The following is a 23714-nucleotide window of genomic DNA, read 5'->3' on the forward strand; positions in this document are numbered from 1 at the left end:
ATTGGAATATTTGGTTGCATAGATGCTTGTCTTATGGGCTCAACATTCATGGCATTGGGACCCCTAGTGCTTTGTGAGGAGGCAAGCTCTGCAGAAATGGAGTATTTCTGAGAGTGCTTAATGACTTGTTATGTTTCAGAGGTCCTTGTAGTTTGGACAAGTAAAGCTTTGAAACCTCAGCATGTGATAGATGATGTGTTTTATGTAGCCTGTGGGAAATTGTGTTTAGGGTGAACTGCTGACAATTCTGGTATCAGTTTTGTCTGTATATGAGAGTGGTCTCCAGTGACATCATATATGTACATTTCTCACACAGTGCATTATGCCTTTTGTACAATAGGTCATTGTCAGACAATTCCCACATTGTTTCAAGATACCTGTCTCAATCAGTCTGGCTATAGAAATTGTGGGAACGTGCCGGTCCATGGTTTCATCAGGTCATAGGCAACCTTCAGACAATGGACCCAGTCTAGTTTTGCTTTTTCAAGGGGGGATGATGCCTACTAAACCTGGTAGACTTCTTTGACAAGGTCACCAAGGCAATGGATGAGGGAAAATGGTCCAAACTGCCTACCTGGACCTGGCTAAGGGATTTGATACAATATCCCACTCAGTTATAGTTGACAAACTCACCAGATTGGGAATAAACCCCTACATAACTCATTGGGTTGCAAGCTGGCTGACAGACAGGACCCAGGAAGTCAAGATTGGTGAGACTACCTGAACTAAGAGACCAGTCTCCAGTTGGATACCACAAGGGTCTGTGCTGGGTCCGCTCTTATTTGGAATTTTCTTCTCTGAGGTAAAGGCTAATGTCAAGGGCTTTTGGCTAACCAAGTTGCCAAGAAATGCATTATAGTGTCTTTTGGGAAAACTGCCACTCAGGCTAATTATTCAATTGATAAGATACCCCCTAAGAGTTGACCCGGTAGTCAGGGATCTGGGAACATACGTAGATAGTACTCTGGCCATTGATCAGCATGTTGCCAAGGTAATAAGAAAATCATTCTGTGTTGCCCAACTTATAAGTAAGGGCATAGCATCCAGGTCCAAGGAAGTCATAGAGCCACTTTATTCAGCCCTTATCAGATCCATCATTGAGTATAATGCTCCCTTTGTCATATACCTGAGCAGACATATGCAACAGTTGGAATGCCCAAAAAGGTTCCTTGCCAGGAGAATCCAGGGTATAAACTCATTGTCCTATATGGACTGCCTTAAAGCCCTATTCCTCTATCTCTATACTCTGTCTCCTACAGGTTTTTGAGAAGTGATCTATGACTAGTATAGAAAGCATCCTGGGATCCATTTCTGAAAGACCTATTGCACATTTGCAAAATGAGCAACATCAGAACCACAAGATCCAAGGATTTAAATTTTGCTTGTGACATAAATAAGACATGTTGGTGAGACAAATATGTGTCTCAGAGGATTTCCATTCTCTGGAACAGACTTCCCATCCATGTGAAGCAATGTCCATCCCTAACCCTGTTTAAGTGTAACTTTGACCAATGTATGGGAAATTGAAAATTCACCCTGAGTCTGGTTTCCATGTCTCTGATGGACAAAGGCAGACAGTAATGCCCAAACTAGTATCCCCCAACACATAATCTCTAGAAATTTCCCAACTAACATACCACCTCTTAATAAATGCCTGTGGTACATAGGAGCATAACTGAGTTGGATTGCATGACTACCTTATAAAGGCCTTGCTGGACATTAACCTAGTATATACTCATGAAGCTATGAACCTATAATTTTGGGAGATGCAGGAAAGTACCTGCTGGTGTAGGCAGTTGGGTTTGATTCTGGAGTCCAGGGCCGATGGTACCTGCTTGGGTAGGTAGTTTGGGGCAGGGGCGGCCCGTGCTATCGGACTGCTGGTCTGCAGCCCCCTCAACTTGATAGTACACATAAAATAAAAAATAAACCGAAAAAAATTTTAAATTTCGCGGACTTCGCGCATGCGCACTGCTGCTGAGACAGTCTAGTGCATGGAGCATGCGCACGGCAGTCCTGATTGAGAATCATGGACAGGAGCGCTCCCACAAGTCTATGCAGTTTTAAACTGCATAGACTCGCTGGGGAAACGCGTCGAGGTCGGACTGCAATGTTGGCAGTCAGGGGATCGGATTGGAGTTTGCTGCAGGGGAAGATCTCGCGACGGACAAGGTAAGGATCTGGATTGGAGTAGAGTTTGCGACGGTCAGGGTCGGATTTGCACGGGACTTCCTTACTGGATGTATGGTGGCTGCAGTCTCGTCGGGATTTACGTACTGGATGGTTTTATGGACAGGGATTTACTACAGGACCAGGTAAGTGGAGTGTGTGTGGTTTAGCTTTACTACAGGACCGAGTGTGTGGTTTAGCTTTTACTACAGGAGTGTGTGTGTGTGGTTTAGCTTTACTGGACCGAGTGTTTGGTTTAGCTTTACTACAGGAGTGTGTGTGTGTTTGGTTTAGCTTTTACTACAGGAGTGTGTGTGTGTGATTTAGCTTTTACTACAGGAGTGTGTGTGTGTGGTTTAGCTTTTACTACAGGAGTGTGTGTGTGTGGTTTAGCTTTTACTACAGGTGTGTGTGGTTTAGCTTTACTACAGGACCGAGTGTTTGGTTTAGCTTTTACTACAGGAGTGTGTGTGTGTGGTTTAGCTTTTACTACAGGAGTGTGTGTGTGTGGTTTAGCTTTTACTACAGGAGTGTGTGTGTGTGTGGTTTAGCTTTTACTACAGGTGTGTGTGGTTTAGCGTTTACTACAGGTGTGTGTGTGGTTTAGCGTTTACTACAGGTGTGTGTGTGGTTTAGCGTGTACTACAGGTGTGTGTGTGTGTGGTTTAGCTTTTACTACAAGTGTGTGTGGTTTAGCTTTTACTACAGGTGTGTGTGGTTTAGCTTTTACTACAGGTGTGTGTGGTTTAGCTTTTACTACGTGTGTGTGTGTGGTTTAGCTTTTACTACGTGTGTGTGTGTGTGTGTGTGTGTGTGTGTGTGTGTGTGTGTGTGTGTGTGTGTGTGTGTGTGTGTGTGTGTGTGTGTGTGTGTGTGTGTGTGTGTGTGTGTGTGTGTGTGTGTGTGTGTGTGAAAATGCCTCAGGTGGGACGTACTGGTGATTAGACTCATGGTGGTGTGGTAGGGAATACCTCAGGCTTGAACCCCGTACCTTGTATACAGGTGTTAAAGACCTGAATTCCCTACCCACCACCATTTGTAAAAAAAATTGCAGATTTTTGCCTCATATTTGATCTGATCTATTCCACATAATATCTGTGTTTTTTAAATATTGAAATGCTTGAAATTTGATGGTGCAGTGGTAGCATTGATGCCTCATAGCTATAGGTTCTTGGGTTTGGTTCTTGGCTGGGGTGCCTTCTTTGTGGGGTCTGTATCTTCTCCCTGTGTTTGTGTGGGTTTGCTTTTGTGTCCTCCCATGTTACAAAGACATGTCTGCATTATTTCTTCCTGGGCCTCTGCTGAGAATTGTTTTTTTTTTGTTCCAAGCCAAACTGTCCTGATTAACAAATGTTACATAAAATTGACAGGCATTTGAATTTCAGACTTCAGGTTTCTGAATGTTTAATTCCTTGCATATTTGATGGTGCAGTGGTAGTATTGTTGCCTCACAGCTATAGGTTTTCTGGTTTGATTTTTGGCTGGGGTGCCTTCTGTGTGGAATCTGCATCTCCTCCCTGTGTTTGTGTGGATTTGCTCTGGTGCCCTGTCATTTTACAAAGACGTGTCTGCAGTATTAATCCCTGGGTCTCTGCTGAAAATTGTTTTTGTTCTGTCAGCAGTAAAATTGACAGGCATTTGAATTTCAGACTTCACGTTCTTCAGAATACATAGTAACACAACCTTTTTTTTCTAGCAATTTTCTATTGTTTATAAGATGAATATTTTAAATTTGTCCCTATTTTTGGGACTGTATTCCCCCATTATTGGCTTCGTCCAGGTTTTTGTGCTATGGTTTACCGCTATGGCAAGAACTGAATTCACTGAATATGTTTGAGGGCTGTATTCCCTCATTACTGGGTTTGTCCAGGTGTTTTGTACTAAGAGGTTGACAGCTATGGTGAGAACTGAATTCACTAAATGATAGCCATTTAAGGTTCAGTCTTCCTCTCTTTTACAAAGCAGCTGATGTGGCGTAGTGGTATGTTACTCTGACTGTTTTGCTCAGGGACTTTGGCAGTAAAATGTATGGTGGTAACACATTTTATTCTAGCAACTTTCCAAGATTATACAAGCAATGTTTAATGTGTCCCTGGTTTTTTGAGCCCCCCCCCCCCAAATACATTTTGGCTTTTTCCAGTTTTCTTGTGCTGTGAAGTTGAGATGCAGTTGAGTATTGAGTAGATTTTACAAGGAGCTGAGAGCTTCAGGGGAACAGAAGTTTAGTGCTTTGCCTTGTTAATACTATAGCACAACAGGTTGTGTACTTGCTTTTGATGCAGAAGGCTGTGGGTTCTACTCCCACAAGGGGTAGATGCTGTCGTACTGAGAATGTTCTCCTTGGTGAAGATACTAACTATGAGTCTGTTATCAGTTTGCCATCCATTTCCTCTTGCAATATTGTTACTAGCTTATCATATTTTAATGTAATATAGGCAATTTATTCCTGAGGGGCAACAGACATTTTATTTTTCGATGAAACCATGAAATATAAAGGTGATTGCTAGCAGCAACCTCTTCATTATTTACAGATTTCTTTAATGTGGAATTATTTAGATGACTTTTACTTCAGAGATTGTGCATATTTACTGATAATGGACTGTAGAATTGTGCATATTTACTGATAAAGGTGGACTGTAGAATTGTGCATATTTACTGATAATGGTGGACTGTAGAATTGTGCATATTTACTAATAATGGTGGACTGTAGAATTGTGTATATTTACTAATAATGGTGGACTGTGGAAGTCTGAGTAGACTTTTTTATGATAAATGTTCTCAACTGGGCAGTTTTGCCATTATGGGTGCATACGTTTTGTTTCATTGCTTACTGGAAAAATGTTCAAAACAAATTTAAAACACCCTCTAACAACTGTACTGTATTGTACAAGGAATATAATTTTAGTACAATCAGGAAGGTGTATCAAAGAGCACATGTATGTTTCATATGCGAGGGGCCTATGATTTGAAACAGCCCAAAATTAATCTTTGTCTGCCACTGGCAAAATGTATTTTCTTTGAATGTGGGTTTCAATGCTGTTTCAATGAATGTGAGTTTCAAGGGCAGAGAAGTTTAATGCTAAGTTTTCATTGTGAGACTGCATTGCTTTGTTTAGCAGATGACTTAGTGTTTGTGCTGTAAAATACAAAATAAAACTTTCAAATGAAGTCCAACTCATCATAGAAGTAAAGCAGTATGCACATTAGTGTTTATGGTAAATGGAGTGAAATAGCCAAGTAATGGTTCATTGGAAAGGCTGCAGAGGCTCCATTCAACCATGATTTTGTCAGGGCCAGGAAGGCAGCAGTGTGCTTCAACACTTTGGACCCTGTGAAATGGTTTCAGGATCAGTAGCAGGGTTTCTAAATACAAATGTATGTGAGTCAGGGACCCTGTAGTATCTGTCAGGCTTACTGGGAGCCAGAGATAAGGAGTCAGAGTCAAGCTGGACTTTGACACATCATCCACAATGTCTAAAGAATGGCCAAAGGCCTGTGCTGAGGGAGAAGAAGGAAATCCCTGAGCCTCTTTTTGATTCTGAGAAGTCTTCACTCTCCCAGTGAAATGCTCCTCAAAGTATGCAAGGTTTCACCAAATGAATAATCCTCAGGAGGAGAAGCACATGGTATGGACTCCTCTGCATCAAAATCCTCATAGGAAGGTATAGATAATTCCTGATCAGAAGAGGAATCAGAAGAAATAGAAACCTGATCTGAAAATTCATAATCAGTGTCTTGCCTAGGCCTCTTATCTGGAGGGGGATGGGTACTGATCAAGGTAATAAGGTCTTCAGCCATTTTGATCATCTGTTTTTAGGCATAGAGGCCTGTGCATGTGGCTCATGTCCTTTAGTTTTAGAAGTTGCTTTTGTCTTTGGTTTTGCAGCAGTCGGTTTGATATACAAATGTTGAGGTCTGAATACACCTCAAAGCCGTGCCTGCTCAATGGCTCGGACCCATCCGAGATACATCCGTCGGTCCAATACCTTGAGTATCTTGCAGCATGCCAGACTCCACATGGGTGTCGGTAGAGACCTGCATCAAGATAGCGGGTATCAGGGCTGTGCCTCACTGAGTACCGCAACCGGTGACTGGCTTAGGAGAAGCCGGTTTTATCTCGACTGCCTTTCTCTGTCCTTTTCTTTGCTTTTTATGTACTCCGGTGATTGCTATCTGACGACATTTCTGGGCAGTTAAATCTGTTTCCAAAATAATTTGAGCAAAAATATACGACGCTTAATAGTGCTGGTTAAATCTAGCACAAAACCGACAGCCAAACGCGTTGTGATCAGGGCCTAGGCAAGGAATACAGTATAAATGGAAATCCTTATGAGGTATTTGCTTCCCACAAGTAATACAATTATTAACTTTTTCTGACATCGGTATGGAGCAAGAAAAGTTTCAACGGGTACTTTTAGTGAAGACTTCGGTTCTGAAACGCAAACTCAATATTTCAGTAGTCGGCCCGACCAGCACTTATGAAATGCTTCTTTTTCGGCACTGCGGCAAGAAAGACTAAAGAAAATGGCGTCGGCTGCATGTTTTATACCCCTGACCTGGCGTCATGGAAGAGAAGACAGCAACTGACACAGGACCCAAGACTTTGGAACTCAGGACCGACTGAGGGCAACCTGCCAGCAGATTACCCTAATGACTGCAACAGTGAAACACGAAGAACATCCATAGAACCAAAGGAAGCCCTACTCCTGAGGAAATCCACTTTGTAATGAGTAATGTATGCGGTTTAGCCCATGTCACTGCAGCGCGATATTGTCCCAGGGTAACCTTGTTTGAAAGGCTACTGATGCGCTGCTGATCTAGTGGAGTGTGCTTTAACAGGAAAGGGGAGAGCTTGTTTTAGAACTGTAGATGTAGGATATACAAATGGTGAGCCATCTAGCTAATGTAACTTTTGAGACTGGTTGACCTTTCCTAGTATCAGAGTAAGATATGAAAAGTTGATCCAATTTCCTAAATTCTGTGCAAGTAGAAATGTAATTTTTATTATCTCCAGAAGATGCAAGGAGTCGCTGTTCTGGTAATTAGAAAAGTGGTAGCTCAATAGATTGATTTAGGTTATTTTTTGACACAACCTTAGGAAGAAATGAAGGATTAGTGCATAAAGAAGCTCTATCCTTATGAAAATTAGGTAAGGGGTTTGGAAGACAAGGCCTCACTGATACTCTTCTGGCTGAGGTAGCAGCCACCAAAGTGTTTTCAAGACAAAACTTTAGATCACGTGGCTGATGGTTCAAAGGGGAAAAAATGATATTTTTTACAATGAAGTTCAGATCCCAGGGATGAGTTGGGTTCTTGTAGGGTCTAATCATCGTTGTTCCTTTTAAACGCTTTACAGAGTCTGTGTGACATGACAGTAGAGCCATTATTTCTTACATAGAAATTTGAAATTGCTGCTAGTTGGACTCTTAATAGTAGAAGCAGCTGCATTCATGAAAAGCTTGGTTAGAAATTCCAGTATGGTATGGGTGCAGAAGAGATCCACCTGCTATCAGTCTTATATAGGAACATATTCCATTTACTCAAGTACAACTTACACAGGCTTCATGGGAAGACAACAGAATTTGTTTTACCAGACAAGATAGATGGGGAAACATGGCAATCAAGGGAACTGGAGCAGCCAGGGTATCAACTTGAGGGTGTGAAGGCTATGTGCCATTCCCAACAATGAGTCAGTAAATCTGGATCCAGAATCTATGGATTGTCCCAAAGATGAGGCTGTAAAAGGAAAACCAGATTTCAAGAGGTTGCAATCAGGATTATCATGGCATCCAACAGACTTGCTTTAGGAGTCCGTGGCCACTTATGAACAAGTGCATCTTGGTGACTCCTCCATAGGAGGGATTAGAGCAAAGTAATTTCTGCATTTGGCACTGGTGGGTGAAACAAAAAGGTCACAGCAAGGCTGGCCCCTTCCGGAAAATCTCTTCCATACTTTCTGACTGAGGGAACACTCATGCGCCATAATGCCCTGGTCAATTTGTCCAATCACGCTTGGATTTCAGGATATGCATTGCAATTAGAAACAGTTGGAGCTGCCCATTGCCAAATCCTTAGAGCTTCTTGACAAAGGGGATAGATCTGGTTCCTCTGTTTGTTTGCAGACCACCAACATATTGTCTGATTGAACTGCTATGGCTCCTAGTGGGAGAGTCTTAAAATGACTAGCCAAGAGCACTGCTCTCATCTCTAAGATGTTTATAGGCAAGTCAGCCTGTGTTCTGACAGGTGCCTTGGACTGTCTTCCCAGATAAGACCCTCCCACCCTATCTGGGAAGCATCTATGGTCAGTGGCCTGGGGCTGAGGGGGTAAAGCTGCCTTGTGACAACAACGGGAGTGAATCCACCACTCAGATCCTTCTTGCAAGATCTGATTATGAGAATCTTGTGTGACATTGGTAATTAGTACTAACCACTGTGTGGAAAGCAACCATTGAATAATCCTCATGTAACTGAGGAATAAGCACTATAGATGCTGATAGCTTCTTCCAAACCTGTAGTACTTGTTTTGCACTGGCTCAAATTTTTTGATTAACAATCTGATATGTAGACAAAGATCATGCACTTTGTCATGAGGAAGTCTTGCTATCGTAGTTGTATTTATTTCTTCTCCTATAAAAATTCTGAGATGGCTCTAGAGCAGATTTGTCATAATTTACTGTAATGTCCAGGGAGAAGCAAAGGTGAAGTGTACAGTCCCTTGTTTGTAGCAGAAGATGCCTGGTTTGATTGAGCCAGTCATCCAAATAAGGAGACACTTGGAATCCTCTGCGTCTCAGGTGAGCCACCACTACTGTCATGCACTTGGTGAACACTTTGAGGGTGTAGTGAGACCAAAGGGTAGACTTCAAAAATGGAAGTGAATGGCTCCCTGGCAGCACAAAACCTTCTGGATCTTTCCATAAGATGGTTTGAGCATCCTGAATATTTATAGAGCACATCCAATTATCTTTTCCATGAATGGAAGCACTGACTGCAGTGTCACCATCAGAACTTGGTATTGTTCACTGATTTGTTTAATTCACTGAGATCCAGTATTGGTCTCCAGTCCCTGTTTTCTTTGGAACTAAAGAATCTTGAGTAAGTTCCGATCCTCTCTGGTCCATGGACTTCTTGGATGGCTCTTTTTCTGAGCAACTTTTGAATTTCTAATGTTGCGTGTTCCTTTTGACTGGGTGGAACATCTGGAGTAGATTTGTTTATGGGACTAGGGAAAGGAATGATATAACCCCTGGATATTATGTCCTGTACACATTTGTCCTTTGGTAATTTTTTGCCAGGTTTTGAGATGCAGTGACAATCGCCCCCCCAACTGCCTCCAAAGAAGAGCAGTTGGGCACTCCTTCAGGAACAGTGAAAGAGCCTGCCAAAAAGATTCTCTGATTCTGCAAAACTCTCTGGCATGAGGGAGGCATCTTCCATTATTGCTCCCCCTCTGCCTCTGGGGGAACTACCACCCTGTGTGTCCTGGAAAGACCATTGAGACTTTCTGAACCTCATCGTCTCACTAACCCTCTGAAAAACGCCAACAGACGTCTTGTCTTCTGCTCACAGCAGATTAGCGTCTTTGACTTTGGGCCCAAAGAGAGATAAGCCACTGAAGGAGCATTAACAAAGAAGACTTAAAGGGCTCAGGAAGTATAAATGCATCCAGGCCTGCTCTAATCAAGATGCCTGAACCCACCTCCTACTCACTCCATCTGCTGCATATACGAGTCTCATGGACAAGTTGACCATAGTCGAGCATACCTCTCAACCTCTTAGAGCATGAAATGTGGACAAAGCCATCAATAAAAGTGGGACAAAGGCCAAAAATGTGAATTTTAAATATTGCTCTTACAAACTTAGAAATTTGAAAGAAAAAGAAGTTATGTCTTACCATAACATTCCATCTGTATTGTTGATCCTCATTCAGTCATTACGTCTGGGTAGTCGGTTCCGACCTGGAACCAAGCCCACCATCTTCAAGCTCAGCCTCAAACTCTCGAGCTAAACTCTTATCCAGAATTCCCTCTCCCTGTTACCTCAGATTGAGTTTGCAAGTCAAAAGTATAGGCTAGGCTACCTCTGGTTAAATGACCTAAGGAACCGGATGGTGAGATCCACTAGAATAACCACAGGAGGGTCGTAATGACTGAGCGAGGATCAACAATACAGATGGAACGTTATGGTAAGACATAACTTCTTTATCTGATATTGTTAATCCTCGTTCATTCCTGCCTGGGACAGAGTCCCAGCTACCTTATTCTTGGGAGGGTTTCATGAAAGGACATTCCTGAGTGCCATTGAACCAAAAGATGCTCTTCCTCTGGAGGCCAAATCCAATTTGTAATGGTTGATGAAGGTATGAAGTCTAGCCCAAGTCGCAGCTGCACAGATGTCATGTAAAGAAGCTCTAGCATGGAAGGCAGTAGAAGTTGCTACTGACCTTGTGGAATGAGCCCTTATGGCTGTAGTTAGAGGGATATTGTGCTCTTTGCAAATAAATGTTACACAGTCTTAACCATTTAGCCAATATAACCTTAGAAACAGCACATCCTAATCTAGGTCCAGAATAGGCCAAAAATAACTGATCTGATTTGCGAGAAGCCTTAGTTCTGTCCAGGTAGAAACGAATTTGCCTGTGAATGTCTAGGGTATGTAGGCAATACTCTCCCCTGTTAAAATGATTGGGAAAGAAAACTGGCAATTCAGTGGTTTGGTTAATGGACATTTCAGAGATCACTTTTGGCAGAAAGGAAGGATTAGTTCTCAATGACACTATCTTTATGAAAGGTCAAAGAGGGCTTGATGCACAGAGCTTGAAGTTCAGAAATGGTCTGGCAGAAGTAATGGCAAGAACAAAGTTTTCCATGAAAGAAACTTGAGGTCATGAAGAAGCTGGTTCAAAGGTGACATTGTCAGAGCTTGCAGGACTAATGAGGTCCCATGGCTGGGTAGGTTCTCTAAATAGGGGTTTCAAATGATTTCACTTTTAGAAAGGTCTTGCATAATTTGTGTGACATAAGGGAAGACTCTTGGACACCACTGTGAAAATTAGATATTGCAGCCAAATTAACCCAAATGGCAGAAGCAGAGAGGCCAGATTGGAAAAAACTTGACAGGTATTTCAGTACCACCGTGTTGAAAATGGATCTATCTGCTTTTCCTTCAGCCAAATAGTAAATCTTTTCCACTTGCTGAGATATGTATTTCTGGTGGAAGACTTGAGATGCAATAAGAATGTCATGTACTGGGGAAGAAAGATCATTCTGCCTGGCAATCATAGGAAGTGGAGGAGCCAAGCTGTGAGCTTCAGGCTGTTCAAGTTGGATGAATCAGGTTCTGCTGGATAGGAGATCAAGTCCGGAGTTGGCTCGAGAATCCATGGTCGATCTAGCAGGTGAGGTCATAGAAAGGGAACCAAATTTAGGCCAATATGGCTATGAGGATTACTTTGCTCTTCAACCGTGGGCTTTCTTCAGGAACTGGGGAATGAGGGAAGAGGGGAAAAGCATAAAGTAGACCCGTGGCCAATTGTGGACTAGAGCATCCCTGGGTGACTGTCACTGAGGGGAATAGTAATTGCTGCATTTGTAATTGATCGGGATGCAAAGAGGTCACACAGCAAGGGAGACAGCAGTTGAAAAATCTCCGCTGCTACTAAAGGATTCAGGGACCACTCGTGAGGTTGTAGAATGCATCTGCTGAGTCTGTCTGCTATCACGTTGGAACTCCCGAATGCGCTTGATGAGAAAGCAGTTGGTAGTCATTGCCCATTGTCATATTCTCATTCCCGACAAAGTGGGTAAGATATGACTCTGCCTTGTCTGTTGATGTACCAGACTACCGCCATGGTGTCTGATTGTATCGAAATAGTCCCTGGCAGCAGTAGGAGACTGAATGCTTGCACACCCTCAGCTCTAGGACATTTATATGCAGATGGGCCTCCATTTGACCAAGTGCCCTGGACTGTCTTTCCCTGAAATAGCCTGCCCCACCCCATCAGGGAGGTGGCTGTGGTCACTGTAGCCTTGGGCTGTTGGGGGTAAAGGGCAAGACCATTGTGACGGGTTGTGACATCCACCAAAATCTTGTTTGCACCTCTGGATTACCTGAATCTTGGATGATAGAGGTACTGAAAAGGATACCACTGGGTGAGTAGTAGCCATTGCAGAAGCCTCATGTGGAAACAGGGGACAATATTGATGGAGGCTGCCATAGAACCCAGCAGCTGGAGAACAGAATATACCGTGGATTTTTCTCTTGAAAGGATCGGTATGGGTTGTTGTTTATCCTTAGAATTCTGTAGTCTGGAATAGATGCTCTGAAGTTTTTTGTATTCAACAGGACCCCAATGAATTCTATGGACTGAGATGCGGTCAGGTTGGATTTTTGCCAGTTTATAGTTATGCCTAGCCTTCCTTTGTGTGAAGAGCATGCCAAGGCTGCTTCCAATAGATGTCTGGTGGGGGTAGTAATGAGCCAATAGTCTAGGTATGGAAACACCTGGAATCCTGTAGTCGCAAGTGAGCTGTGATGACTGCGATGCACTTTGTGAACACTCTGGGGGGGCTGTAGAGAGCCCAAAGGGCAGTACTCAAAACTGGTAATGACTGGCTGCCACATGGAAGTGAAGGAATCTTCTTCATGGACTGTGGACCTTACTGTAGTAGTATGCATCTTGAAGATCTATAGAGCACATCCAATCGTCTTTTTTCCAAGAGTGGGAGGATAGACTGCATTGTGACCATCCAGAATTTCTGTACCTTTCCAAACTTGTTTAATACTGAGATCCAAAATTGGTCTCCAGTCCCCGGTCTTTTTTGGCACCAAAAATAGTCTTGAGTAGAATCTGGATCCTATCTGGTCTGGGGGGACTACTTGGATGACTTTTTTCTAGCAGCTTTGAGATCTCCAATGCTGCTTCTTCCCTTTGACTGGGTGGAACGTCAGGAAGGTTTCTTAGGGAGACAGGTCAAAGATTGAGGGGATTATAATAGCCTCTGCTTATTATCTTTTGTACCCAAGACCCAGTGGTAATGGCTAGCCAGGCAGAAGGGTACAAAGAGAAACTACCCCAACCACTTCAGAGGAAAGCAGTTGGGCCTCAGGAGTGCTGGTAGGATTGACCAGAGGAGGAGTCTCTGGAACCCTGGTTTCACAGACCTCCTCTGCCCTGAAAGGTGTCTTCCATATGAGTTTCTGCCTCTAGGGAAGAAATTGGCCTTATGTCACGGAAAGAACCTGAGACTTTTTTTGCCACATCTTCTCTTCTGGTTTCTGGAGAAAGCCGTTGAGGGAAGAATAAGATGCCCATGACAGCAAGGGTCTTACCGTCCTGCTAACATCTAGCCAGTGTGTCTTTCACCTTGGGTCCAAATAACGAAGAGACTTCAATGGGAGCATTCAGAAAGGAAGCCTTGAAGGGTTCCACGAGGTCACACAGGTGCATCCAGGCATGGTCTCATGACTATGCCTGCACCTGCTGCTCTAGCTGCTCCTTCTGATGCATGAGAAATCAGGCATGGAGTTAGATACTGATTCAAGGGTGGCTAACTGTGAGGCCACTTTGTCACGGACCTCATCAGACACAACTCCGCAAAAGTTTCTGAGAAGCCTGGTAAAATGTGCCATATAATTCAGGGACCTAACTGCAAAGATCGCGCTGATGCACAGAATCGCTTCCTAATCTGTCCAGAGCCCAGGACTCCTTGTTGGGCAGATGGACAGTCTGGCTCTTCTGCCAGATCCTTTTTAGTTGCGGCCGCCACCACCATGGCATCTACTGGAAGACCTTTGGACCAGTGGGGGTCAGTAACTGGAGGAGACAAGATTTTATCTGGCCTCCAGGGAATGGCTTCAACGGTATCAGGAGCCTTCCATGCAGCTGCCGACAGGCCGGACAAGTTCGGTCAGGTGGAGTAACCCAGGAGGTAGGGGCCAGGCATGAAAGGACTGCAACACAGAGTCTTCAGAGGTCGGGTTAGAGGGCTGGGTCATCTCTCTGTTTAAGGATATCAAGGATATCCCCAAAGGATACCTCAGAGGGTGATCGAGGGGACCATTCCCCATCATCAAAATCTGTGTCTTCCATGAGGGACACTTCTGGCGAATCCACGTGCTTCCTCTTACACAAACTCTTGTGATGAACTTCCTCAGAGGGAGATGCGGGAAGACAGCACAAGAGGGCCTCCTGTGGCAGTGTATCCTGAGGCCCTTGTCCCCAGTGTCCGCTAGGGATGGCTTGTGTGAGTTAGCCAGAGGAGGACGGAAAACCTGGTGGCACAGGATCGCTTACAGTGGCAAGAGCCTTCTCCATAAATTGAAAGGCTGGTCCACCTAAGGAGGGATGAGAGCCTAGTCACCCTCACACAAGCAAGGCAGCCTGCTGACTAGGAGTCTCGGATGGCCATGGGACACAGTAAACAGTGCCACAGCTAGCATCCTGAGAAGTGACAGGAGTAAAGTGTCTCTCCTGCCAAAAAGGCAGCTGTGGTTCCTTAGTAAGATCTACAAAAGGAGCTGTAGCAGGGGAAGTCTGTGCTCTGAAAAGGGGCTTAAAGGCTGAAGATGATGAAGGAGAACACGTAGGGTTCTCTGAGGAAAATGTTCCCCTCAAAGGAGGAATAGGTCTTGGGAGGTGGGATTCCTCTAGCCAAAAGCAACTGGTCCACAATGTATGCCACATCATGTTCAGAGAAGCTTCTAGGGGATTTCATGGACATAGCTGATGGGGAGTCAAGTCTATCTAGAGATATAGTAAATTGAGAGCCATAGGGTCTTTAAAAAGAATAAGTTGTAACAGCAGGTAGGATAGGTGTCTGCACCGAAGGCAACGGTGCTGTAATGCGTGTACTGGTGCACCGAGAGTTGTCGGTGCCGAGAACAGAGTCTGCACTGACAAGGTCGGTGCCATAGCGATAGTTGGCTCCGTGTCGTGCAGAGAGAGTCTGTGCCGACCACGTACTCGGAACCGACTGAAGAGTCTGTGCCAAGAAGGTACAGGCCAGAAAATCCCTTGGCGTCGAGCAGTCTGCATCGACTGTATGGTCGGTGCCAGTGGAAGGTCTGAGCAAGAGCCCCTCGGTTCCAATGCTGTCTGAAGCACACTTGGTGGTGTTGTAGTTGGTGCCGATGGCAGCTGTAGGTCTCGCTCAAAGCCTCAGAGCTGAAGTCCGTTGAAGATAATTTAATTTTCTTTGGTCTTGGTTCCTGGGGTCCCCAGTGGGGACCAAGGAAGAGACTTGGTCTTCTTTAGGTTGTCTTTCTTTCTATGGGAGCTAGGAGGGATGAAGCCTCCACCCAGAAATAGCTTCAGTAAAGGGTTTTTCATAATACCCTTTAGAATAAGTTGTTTTCCTCTCTAAAAGTGTCCGGAAGAAAAATCTTTACAAATCCCACAAGGTGGGTCAGCAGTTAAGTGAGGTTCACCCATAGTACACACATAAGGCATGTGCCTGAAGTAGATAACTTGTGGCCACAATTAGTACACCTCTTAAAGCCGGACAACCTTTCTTTCCTGCCATGATAGGTGAGAGAAAAACAGATAGAAGGGAAAGTAGAGTACCAGCTATTGTACAAAGAATACCCAAAGTGAGGGGAAAGATTACCAATGATGGTAAAACAGATACCAACAAGGTAAGAAAGAGGGGAAACACATAGAAACAGAGTCACTAGATGCAATAGGGTAATAGACAACTATAGAAATAAATTTCCTTGAAGAAAGGTAAATTTAGGTAATAAAACAAGAAAAGTAACTTAGCTCAAGAGCAATGGGTTCATAGGTTCATACTTTAGGTTTTATAGGTTGATACTAGGCTATCTGCCCTAGGGCATTTACAAGCCTAGCCAGAGTGTGTTTGGTTTTTCACCCTTCTTAGATTAGTTGACTGTGTCTCTGTATAGTAGGTCACAGAAGATAGCCCATTTAAGGTTAGTTTACTGCCTCTGTCTAGCAGTGACACAGAAGAGATCCCAGGGTAAATTAACGATCTCCCATCCAAACGTCAAGATTCTTCTTGAAGAGGGTCATTGAGGGGCTCTGTCTGACATGGATTGGGATTTTGTTCCAGAGTGAGGGAGCCTCTGGGATATGAATCTCCCTCCAGCATGTTCTATTTATTTCTGTGCTGAGGTTTAAGTCACTGGCGTGTAGTTCTGATGGATTTGGATTTCTTGAGGTGGAGCATGTCCATTAATTCTGGGTTGGACATGGCTTTATCGTCAGGCACAGATCGCCTCTGAGTAGGCGGTAAGCAACCAGTAGAGCTGGAATTTCTTTAGCCTAAATCGTAGGGCATCTGTTGAGTCCCTTGATCCTCTTGGTGAGGTACTTTTGGGGTCTTTCTAGTTGTAGCATGTGTCGGGTAAGGTACGTCCTGAATGGGGCATTGTATTCAATTATGGGCCTGATGAGTCGAGGGGCACAATGACTCTCTTGATCTAGATGTGAACCCTTCGTGATAAGGTGGGCTACAGAATGTCTTTCTAACCACTTTGGCAATGTGATTGTCAAAGGAGAGATTACTATCTACTTGGGTCCCCAAATCCCTAATTACTTCTTCCGTACTTAATGGATTACCACCTATGTGGTAATTTGTGGGCACTTTGTTTTTCCCAAAGGGGATGACTATGCATTTTTTGGCATTTAGCTTTAGGCCATGGCTCTGGCACCAGTTATCCGTCTCTATGAGACCTTTTGGAGGATGCTTGTGTCAGCGTGATTATGGCACCCAGTTTGCAGTCATCTGCAAACTTTGTCAGCCATAGTCCTCCTGCGGTAGCCTGTACCTCAGAGAAATATATACCAAACAAGAGAGGTCCCAGGACTGAGCCTTGTGGGATGCCACTTGTAACTGGTTTAGAGTCTGACATGGCACCTGCAATTCTGACCATGTGGGTTCTATCCCTAAGCCAGTTTCAACCCATCTTGTGACATAGGGGTTGATATTTAAGCTGGTGAGCTTATTTATGATGCCCGAGTGGGGTATTGTGTCGAAGGCATTTGCAAAGTCAAGGTAGGCTGTGTGGACTACCTTCCCTTCGTCTATGGCCTTGGTGACTTTTTCAAAGAAATTGACCAGGTTCAAGAGGCAAGATCTGCCCTTAACAAAGCCGAATTGGATAGGATCCAGTGTTTGGAGGTTCCAATGTCTTTGTTTATGAGTTTCATGATGATACGCTCCATAGATTTGCAGACCAGGCTAGTTAGGCTTATAGGGCGATAATTTCCGGGGTCCGTTGTGGCACCACCTTTATGGAGTGGGACCACTGTTGCTGTACGCCATTCTTTGGGTACATATCCTGTTGTAAGGCTGAGACTGAACAGTGATTTTAAGTGAGGGTTCAGTTCTTCTTGGAGCTCATGTAAAACGCAGCCTGGGACATCGTCCGGTCCCACTGATGCTGTGTTTTTTGCTTTGGAGAGGGCAGCTCTCACCTGTGCATCTGTGATGTCAGGGAGGCTACACTCTGTTGGGATAGTCATTTGCTCATTTGGGGGGGGGGGGGGGAGTTTGCACTAAACCTGTCTGCCAGGATGTTGGCAATGTCTGTGGGTTCAGTGTATTTTTTGTCATTTTGCACTAACTCAGAGCATATCTGGGAGTTTCCACCCAGGTTTCTGACATAACTAAAGAAAGCCTTGTGATTATCTTTAGCATCGTGTGCAATTTTTCTTTCGAAGCTAGCCTTAGAGGGTTTTATGAGGGATCGTAGTTTCTTGCTAGTACTGATCAGAGTTGCCTTCCCTTTCAGGGATTTTGCTCTATCATGTAGTAGCTTCCTCCTTCTGTTGTACAGCTTATTTATGGGGTCCACCAGACAGGTCTCCTGTCTGTGGAGGAGTGTGCCTTGGTTTTATTTGGGATAGCACGATCCATGCATTCCTGTAGGTATCCATAGAATGCGTTTGTAAATGATTCTGCAGTTTGGGACATATTTTCCACTGGCCCTGGGGCTCTGAAGGATTCCACCTCGGTTTTGAGAAGTGGGAAGTTTGCTTTTGAGAAGTTTTTGACCGTGGTTTCCTTTGGGGGTGGGGACGGATATGGATGTCCATAGTGATTAATTTATGGTCAGATCTTACCAATGATGGGTATACCTCTGGTATGGAACATAGAGTCCCCATGTTGGTGATGTTCAGGCCCAATATATTTTCCCCTCTTGAGGGAGTGGTGATGAGTTGTTCCATAGCATTTGAGTTTATAAATTCTAGGAACCGTTGGGCTAGGGTGTTGGGGCTTGAGTAGTGCTCCCAGTCTATGTTTGGGTAGTTAAAGTCACCCAATATAATGGTGTTTGGAGAGACCTTCATATTCTCCAGTGTCTTCAGGAAAGCCGAGTGGGGTTCCTAAGTTTGGGAGGGTGATCTGTAGCAGGCTACAAACTGGAAGGCAGTTTTGCCCACTGTTAGTTGCACATGGATGGTCTCAGATGCTTCGTGCAGTGCCACTACCCTGGAGGTATGGGTATCTTTGATGAATATGGATACTCCACCTCCTCTTGTGGTTCGGTCTGAGTTTTGGGGCCGAAAAGCATGGTATGAGGTATAACCTGGTAGTGCTGGGGTGCTCTCGAGCCTTGAACCAGGTTTCTGTTACTGCACAGATATCGATATTCTCCACACTGAAGAGAGCCTTGAGTGATGCATCTTGAGGTTTAGACTTTTGGCGTGGAGCAGCATTACCCTTAGTTTCTTTTTCCTTGTGCTGTCGCATAGACAGCAAGGTAAAGAAAAAGTCACAGACAGTTTTTAAATACTGCTCTAATTAAATGAGTTACTTGCGTACTGATGTTGGTAAATGTCCACAGATATATGAGGAAAGATATTTATGGACAGATGAGAGTGAAGAAACATCCCTTCCTTGATAACAGACAGTAGCAGTACTTAGGTGTTGTGTAGCACTCACTTTAGACCATAGCCACTTAAGATTTCCTGTTATACACATATATGTATTTCTGTTTTAAGCAAGCACTAACCAATATCTTTGAATCAGCAAGCATCATGTTTGTATAAAATATGTAGAATAAAGCATTTAATTTAATCAATAGTATAAAAATTATATAATGTATCTGGTCAGCGCTATAAAAAGCACTTAAAAAGGAGATGATAAACAACTACATAAACAAAACTGTAACAGTCTGCACAATTATGAGAAAAATAAGACAGTTATATCTTTCCTGACATAAGTAAACATAGGTTGATAAAATAGTACAATATGAAATATCATTAAGGCTAAATATCTCAAATACCACAAAGTTTTAGAAAATAATTTTGTTTTAGAAATTCATATAGGTTGCAACATGGATTACCTACTTGACTTCCAAATGCTGCTCTTAACTGTGGATAGTTGTAGTACAGTACACTACACTTACCTCCATAGCATAATTCTGAAAGATGCTAGAGTTACTAGCACATTTAGAAGGCATTTTTTCAGATTTATCTCGTAAATGAAATTTTGAAGTTGAAGACTGCAAATTTTCTGTGGATGGAAATGTAGAAAACAGATCAGTAACAGCTGCATACTATTTATAATCATTCTTAAACATCCTGACTAAATTATACTATGTAAATGTTGAACCTCTGAGATATGCAAACTAGATGTTTTTCGGTTCTTCTGATTAAGAAACACATACGAAACAACACTCAGCCAAAGGTCCCCACTTATGCAGACAATATGATCCTCACTAGCTCTGCATGCCACCAAAACACTTTAAAAAAATGCATTTTGTGTCATTTATGCAGACGTAGGGGATGGGCTGAGGTTCTTGCTCTGCAGTTGAGGGATTGTCTGGATACATCACAGATGCAAATATGGAGTACTGTCAGTATCAGGGTGTCAAACATTGAAGTCTGAGATACAAAACAAATCAATAAATGCATTAGTTTGAGGGATTATATTAGTCAAACAAATGATAATGACTATACCCCTCTAATCAATCTACCAGTGGAAAGAGATACAACTATGGAAAATGCCCCAAACCATAACATGCAAAGATTCTGAAGAAAGACTTCTGATCTACTGACACTGCCTGCATTATCAAACAGCATACCATCTTGGTGTGTCTTCTATTTACCAGGGGACCTTGACTATACTGGTGTACAGTATTACTGCTTCCTCAGAAAATGTATTCCAGGGCTCTCCTTCTCTCTACAAGTGAAAGAATAATTTATTAGCTCAGTCAGTACCAAACAGCAGGAAGCTAATTAATCCATTTGCTTCCTACCAAGCAGCAAGAAGCTAATTAATATATTTGCTTCCTGAGAGCTTTTCTACAAAATCCTCCACTTGAAACATGCCTCATATGATCTGAATACCTCATAAATGATGAGAGTTATAACAAAATTTAAAATATGAAAGTACTTTATTAGACAAATGGCTATGAACCATGTTAGGATCAAAGGTCTGCTACACTTTGTACTGCTGATTCACAAATGGAAAAACGGCATGTTATTTCCCAACAATTACTAGAATTATGGTCAGAGAAATGGCAATATCTGTAAGTATGTGAGATAAACAGTTCTTCTACTTGATGTAGGACTACAGTAGTTAGTTAGCACACTGCTGTTCTAATACTATACAATCATCGCAAATAATATTTTTCCAACATTTCAAGACATTAATTTACAAAACCTTGCATGTTAGATGACAATTAGAGACAAATTTGTGATGCTATTGGGAGTAGGATAACACCAGCTGTTTGCCATAAGATTGCACAGCTTTTATGATATTAATGCAGACATGAAAGTACTGCTAATATGCAGAACTGCTTGACCACACATCAATATCTCAGAATGTCTTCATATTATACACCCACTACTTCCATGACACCCCAACATGACAATAACACACTCCATTTTTGCATTAATGTAAAAAAGGGAAATCTGTCTTTTTCATAAACTTTTGTTAATTCCCCCAAACTCTAGCCCTGTACACCACATGTTGGCCATTTCACTACGCTTGCTTAGAAAATTATGTCAGTTTGTATCTGGCACTTTGTTGCCTTAGTTTTAGGTTTATATTTGTACTACAGCTTCTGAAATTAGATTTATGAAAAAGTACAGTTTTGTACCTACCATAAATGTAGATGTCCGAACTGGATAGCATCTGCAGTCATAACAACTGGGTTGTCCTGTCGTCAGGCAGCCCTTCAGTCGGCCGGATTCCAAAGTCCGGGTCCGGCTTCGGCTGATGTCGCACTTCACCCGACGTCATCTCTGTTGGTCTTCGGGTATAAAAGCATCAGCCGACGCCATTTTCCTCAGTGTTTCTTGCCCCAGATGCCAGTAGCCCTCTTGAAGGCTAAAATTTGGATAGATGCCAATGTTTCCAAAAAGATAGAGGTAAACACAAAAATAAGCATGTATGTACATATATACAAACAAATACACCATAAAAGACTCCCCCCCCCACCAGCTAGCTATTAGGAGGGTAAACACCCTAGGAGTACCACAGAGGGAAGGAGGGAGGGTAATCCTGACTGCAGATGCTATCCAGTTCGGACATCTACATTTATGGTAGGTACAAAACTGTACTATGTCCTTCATGGATGCATCTGCAGTCATAACAACTGGGTAGAATACCATAGCCAACTAGGGAGGAGGATAAAAGTAGATTATGGTGTGTTTAGGATCCCTTGCAGTACAGCAGTGGCAAACCCTGCTCGGGATCTGGAGTATAGAGGCAAATTATAATGCTTGGCAAATGTATGCACGGAGGTCCAAGTAGCCGCCTCAATAATGTCTTTGGTTGCCACCGTAAGAAGGCTGTGGTAGTGGCTGTTGCCCTTGTAGAATGAGGTCTTATGTTCTGTGGAATTGGTTTTCCATGGAAGGAGTAACAGAATCGTATGCAATTTCCTATCCATTTGGAGATTGTCTGTTTGGAAATAGCTTTTCCTTCCCTTCCTGTTGCATAGGCTACAAAAAGTTGGTCAGTCTTTCTGCTGCTTTTTGTTCTGTCCAAGTAGTAGCGTAGCTGTCTATGTACATCCAAGGTATGTAGTATTCTTTCCCCTCTGTTTTGTGGGTTGGGGAAGAAGGTAGGTAGGTGGATTGCCTGGTTTAAAGACACTCTGGATACCACCTTAGGCATAAATGTAGGGTTAGTCCTCATGGACACTCTATCTTGGTGGAAGATTAGGAAGGGTTGCACCGCCATTAAGGCCTGTAGTTCTGAAACCCTCCTTGCTGAAGTAATTGCCAGTAGGAAAGCAGTTTTCCATGATAGGTGTTGTAGGTCTGCTGTTGCTGCTGGTTCAAAGGGTGATAGTGTCAACTTTTCTAGCACAAAGTTCAAGTCCCAAGCTGGTAATGGTGGTTTCCTTGGAGGTTTTACATTCTTGATTCCTCTGAGGAACTGCCTGAGCAAAGGGTGCGAAAAAACAGGTGGGTCAAAGCTGTATTCTGCTGAAATAGCTGATGCATGTATCTTGATGGAGGAGTAGGACAGGCCTGAATGAAGAAGTTCGGCCAGATACTCCAGAATGTTAGGCATATCTATGTTTGACACATCTTTTCCTCTTTCAGTACTCCAAATGACAAACCTTTTCCATTTTCCAGCATAGTTCCTTCTTGTGGAAGGTCTGCGTGCTTCAAGAATAATGTCTTTAACTCTTTGGGAAAGTTCAGGATTAGCTGTTGCTATGTGATGTTCCATGCAGTCAGTTGCAACGTTTTAGGTTTGGATGCATGATGCTGTAGTTGTTCTGAGTTAACATCAAAGGCATCAGGGGTATTGGCCACATATTGTTCCGAGACATGCTCCTCAGCAGTGGGTACCAGTGTTGTCTTGGCCAGTTTGGAGCTATCAGGATTATCCTCGGACGTTCTTCCTTGATTTTTAGTAGTACTTTGTGTATCAAGGGAAGAGGTGGGAATGCATATGCTGTTAGGCCTTTCCAGCTGAAGGAGAGCGAATCCACTTTCCATGCTAGTGGGAGGAATGTCCTTGTGCAGAATTTCTTGAGCTGGTGATTGAGAGGTGATGCGAATAGATCTATCTGAGGCATTCCCCATTTCTTTGAGATGGTCTTGAAGATGTCCGGTGCAGCTTCCATTCGTGGGCATCCGATGTGGTTCTGCTTAATATGTCTGCTAGAGTATTTTCTTTTCCCGGTACAAATATTGCCTGTAACTGGATGTTGTAGCTGAGTGCCAGGTTCCACAGCTCCAAAGTCATTCTGCATAGGGGGTATGAATGAGTGCCTCCCTGTTTGTTGATGTACCACATGACTGTGGTGTTGTCTGTCCTTATCATCAACTGGCCCTCTTTGAGAAATGGTCTGAACTTTTGGATTGCCAGTTTTACTGCCAGCATTTCTTTTAGGTTGATGTGCAGGTGAAGTTGATCCTGTGTCCACAATCCTTGCACGCATTTGTCCAGCATGTGGGCCCCCCACCCTAGGTCTGAAGCGTCTGTTGTGATGGTCTGGCTTGCTTGACATCTGCGAAAGGGTAGGCCTGGGTTTGACTGGCATGCCTGAGCCCACCATAGGAACTCCTGTTTTAAGCATGGAATTAGTGGGATTTCTGTTTCCAGGCT

The 23714-nt window shown here is 43.4% G+C and overlaps 1 protein-coding gene and 1 long non-coding RNA gene across 2 annotated transcripts in view; both read right to left on the reverse strand.

Annotated features, from left to right (window-relative positions):
• Positions 1–3163, reverse strand: part of LOC122806993 — a 9831-nt gene extending 6668 nt beyond the window's left edge. Inside the window, exon 1 of the long non-coding RNA XR_006365576.1 lies at positions 3154–3163. This is a non-coding gene — a long non-coding RNA (uncharacterized LOC122806993). The remainder of the gene's footprint in view (positions 1–3153) is intronic.
• DENND4A (DENN domain containing 4A) overlaps positions 1–23714 on the reverse strand; it is a 2763357-nt gene that overhangs the window by 577925 nt on the left and 2161718 nt on the right. The window contains exon 28 of the mRNA XM_044077857.1: positions 19546–19652. Coding sequence (XP_043933792.1) covers positions 19546–19652 — 107 coding nt within the window. The remainder of the gene's footprint in view (positions 1–19545; positions 19653–23714) is intronic.

This window comes from Protopterus annectens, chromosome 7.part0 (genome assembly GCF_019279795.1).
Source record: "Protopterus annectens isolate FY-2018-M chromosome 7.part0, PAN1.0, whole genome shotgun sequence".
Lineage (NCBI taxonomy): Eukaryota > Metazoa > Chordata > Ceratodontiformes > Protopteridae > Protopterus > Protopterus annectens.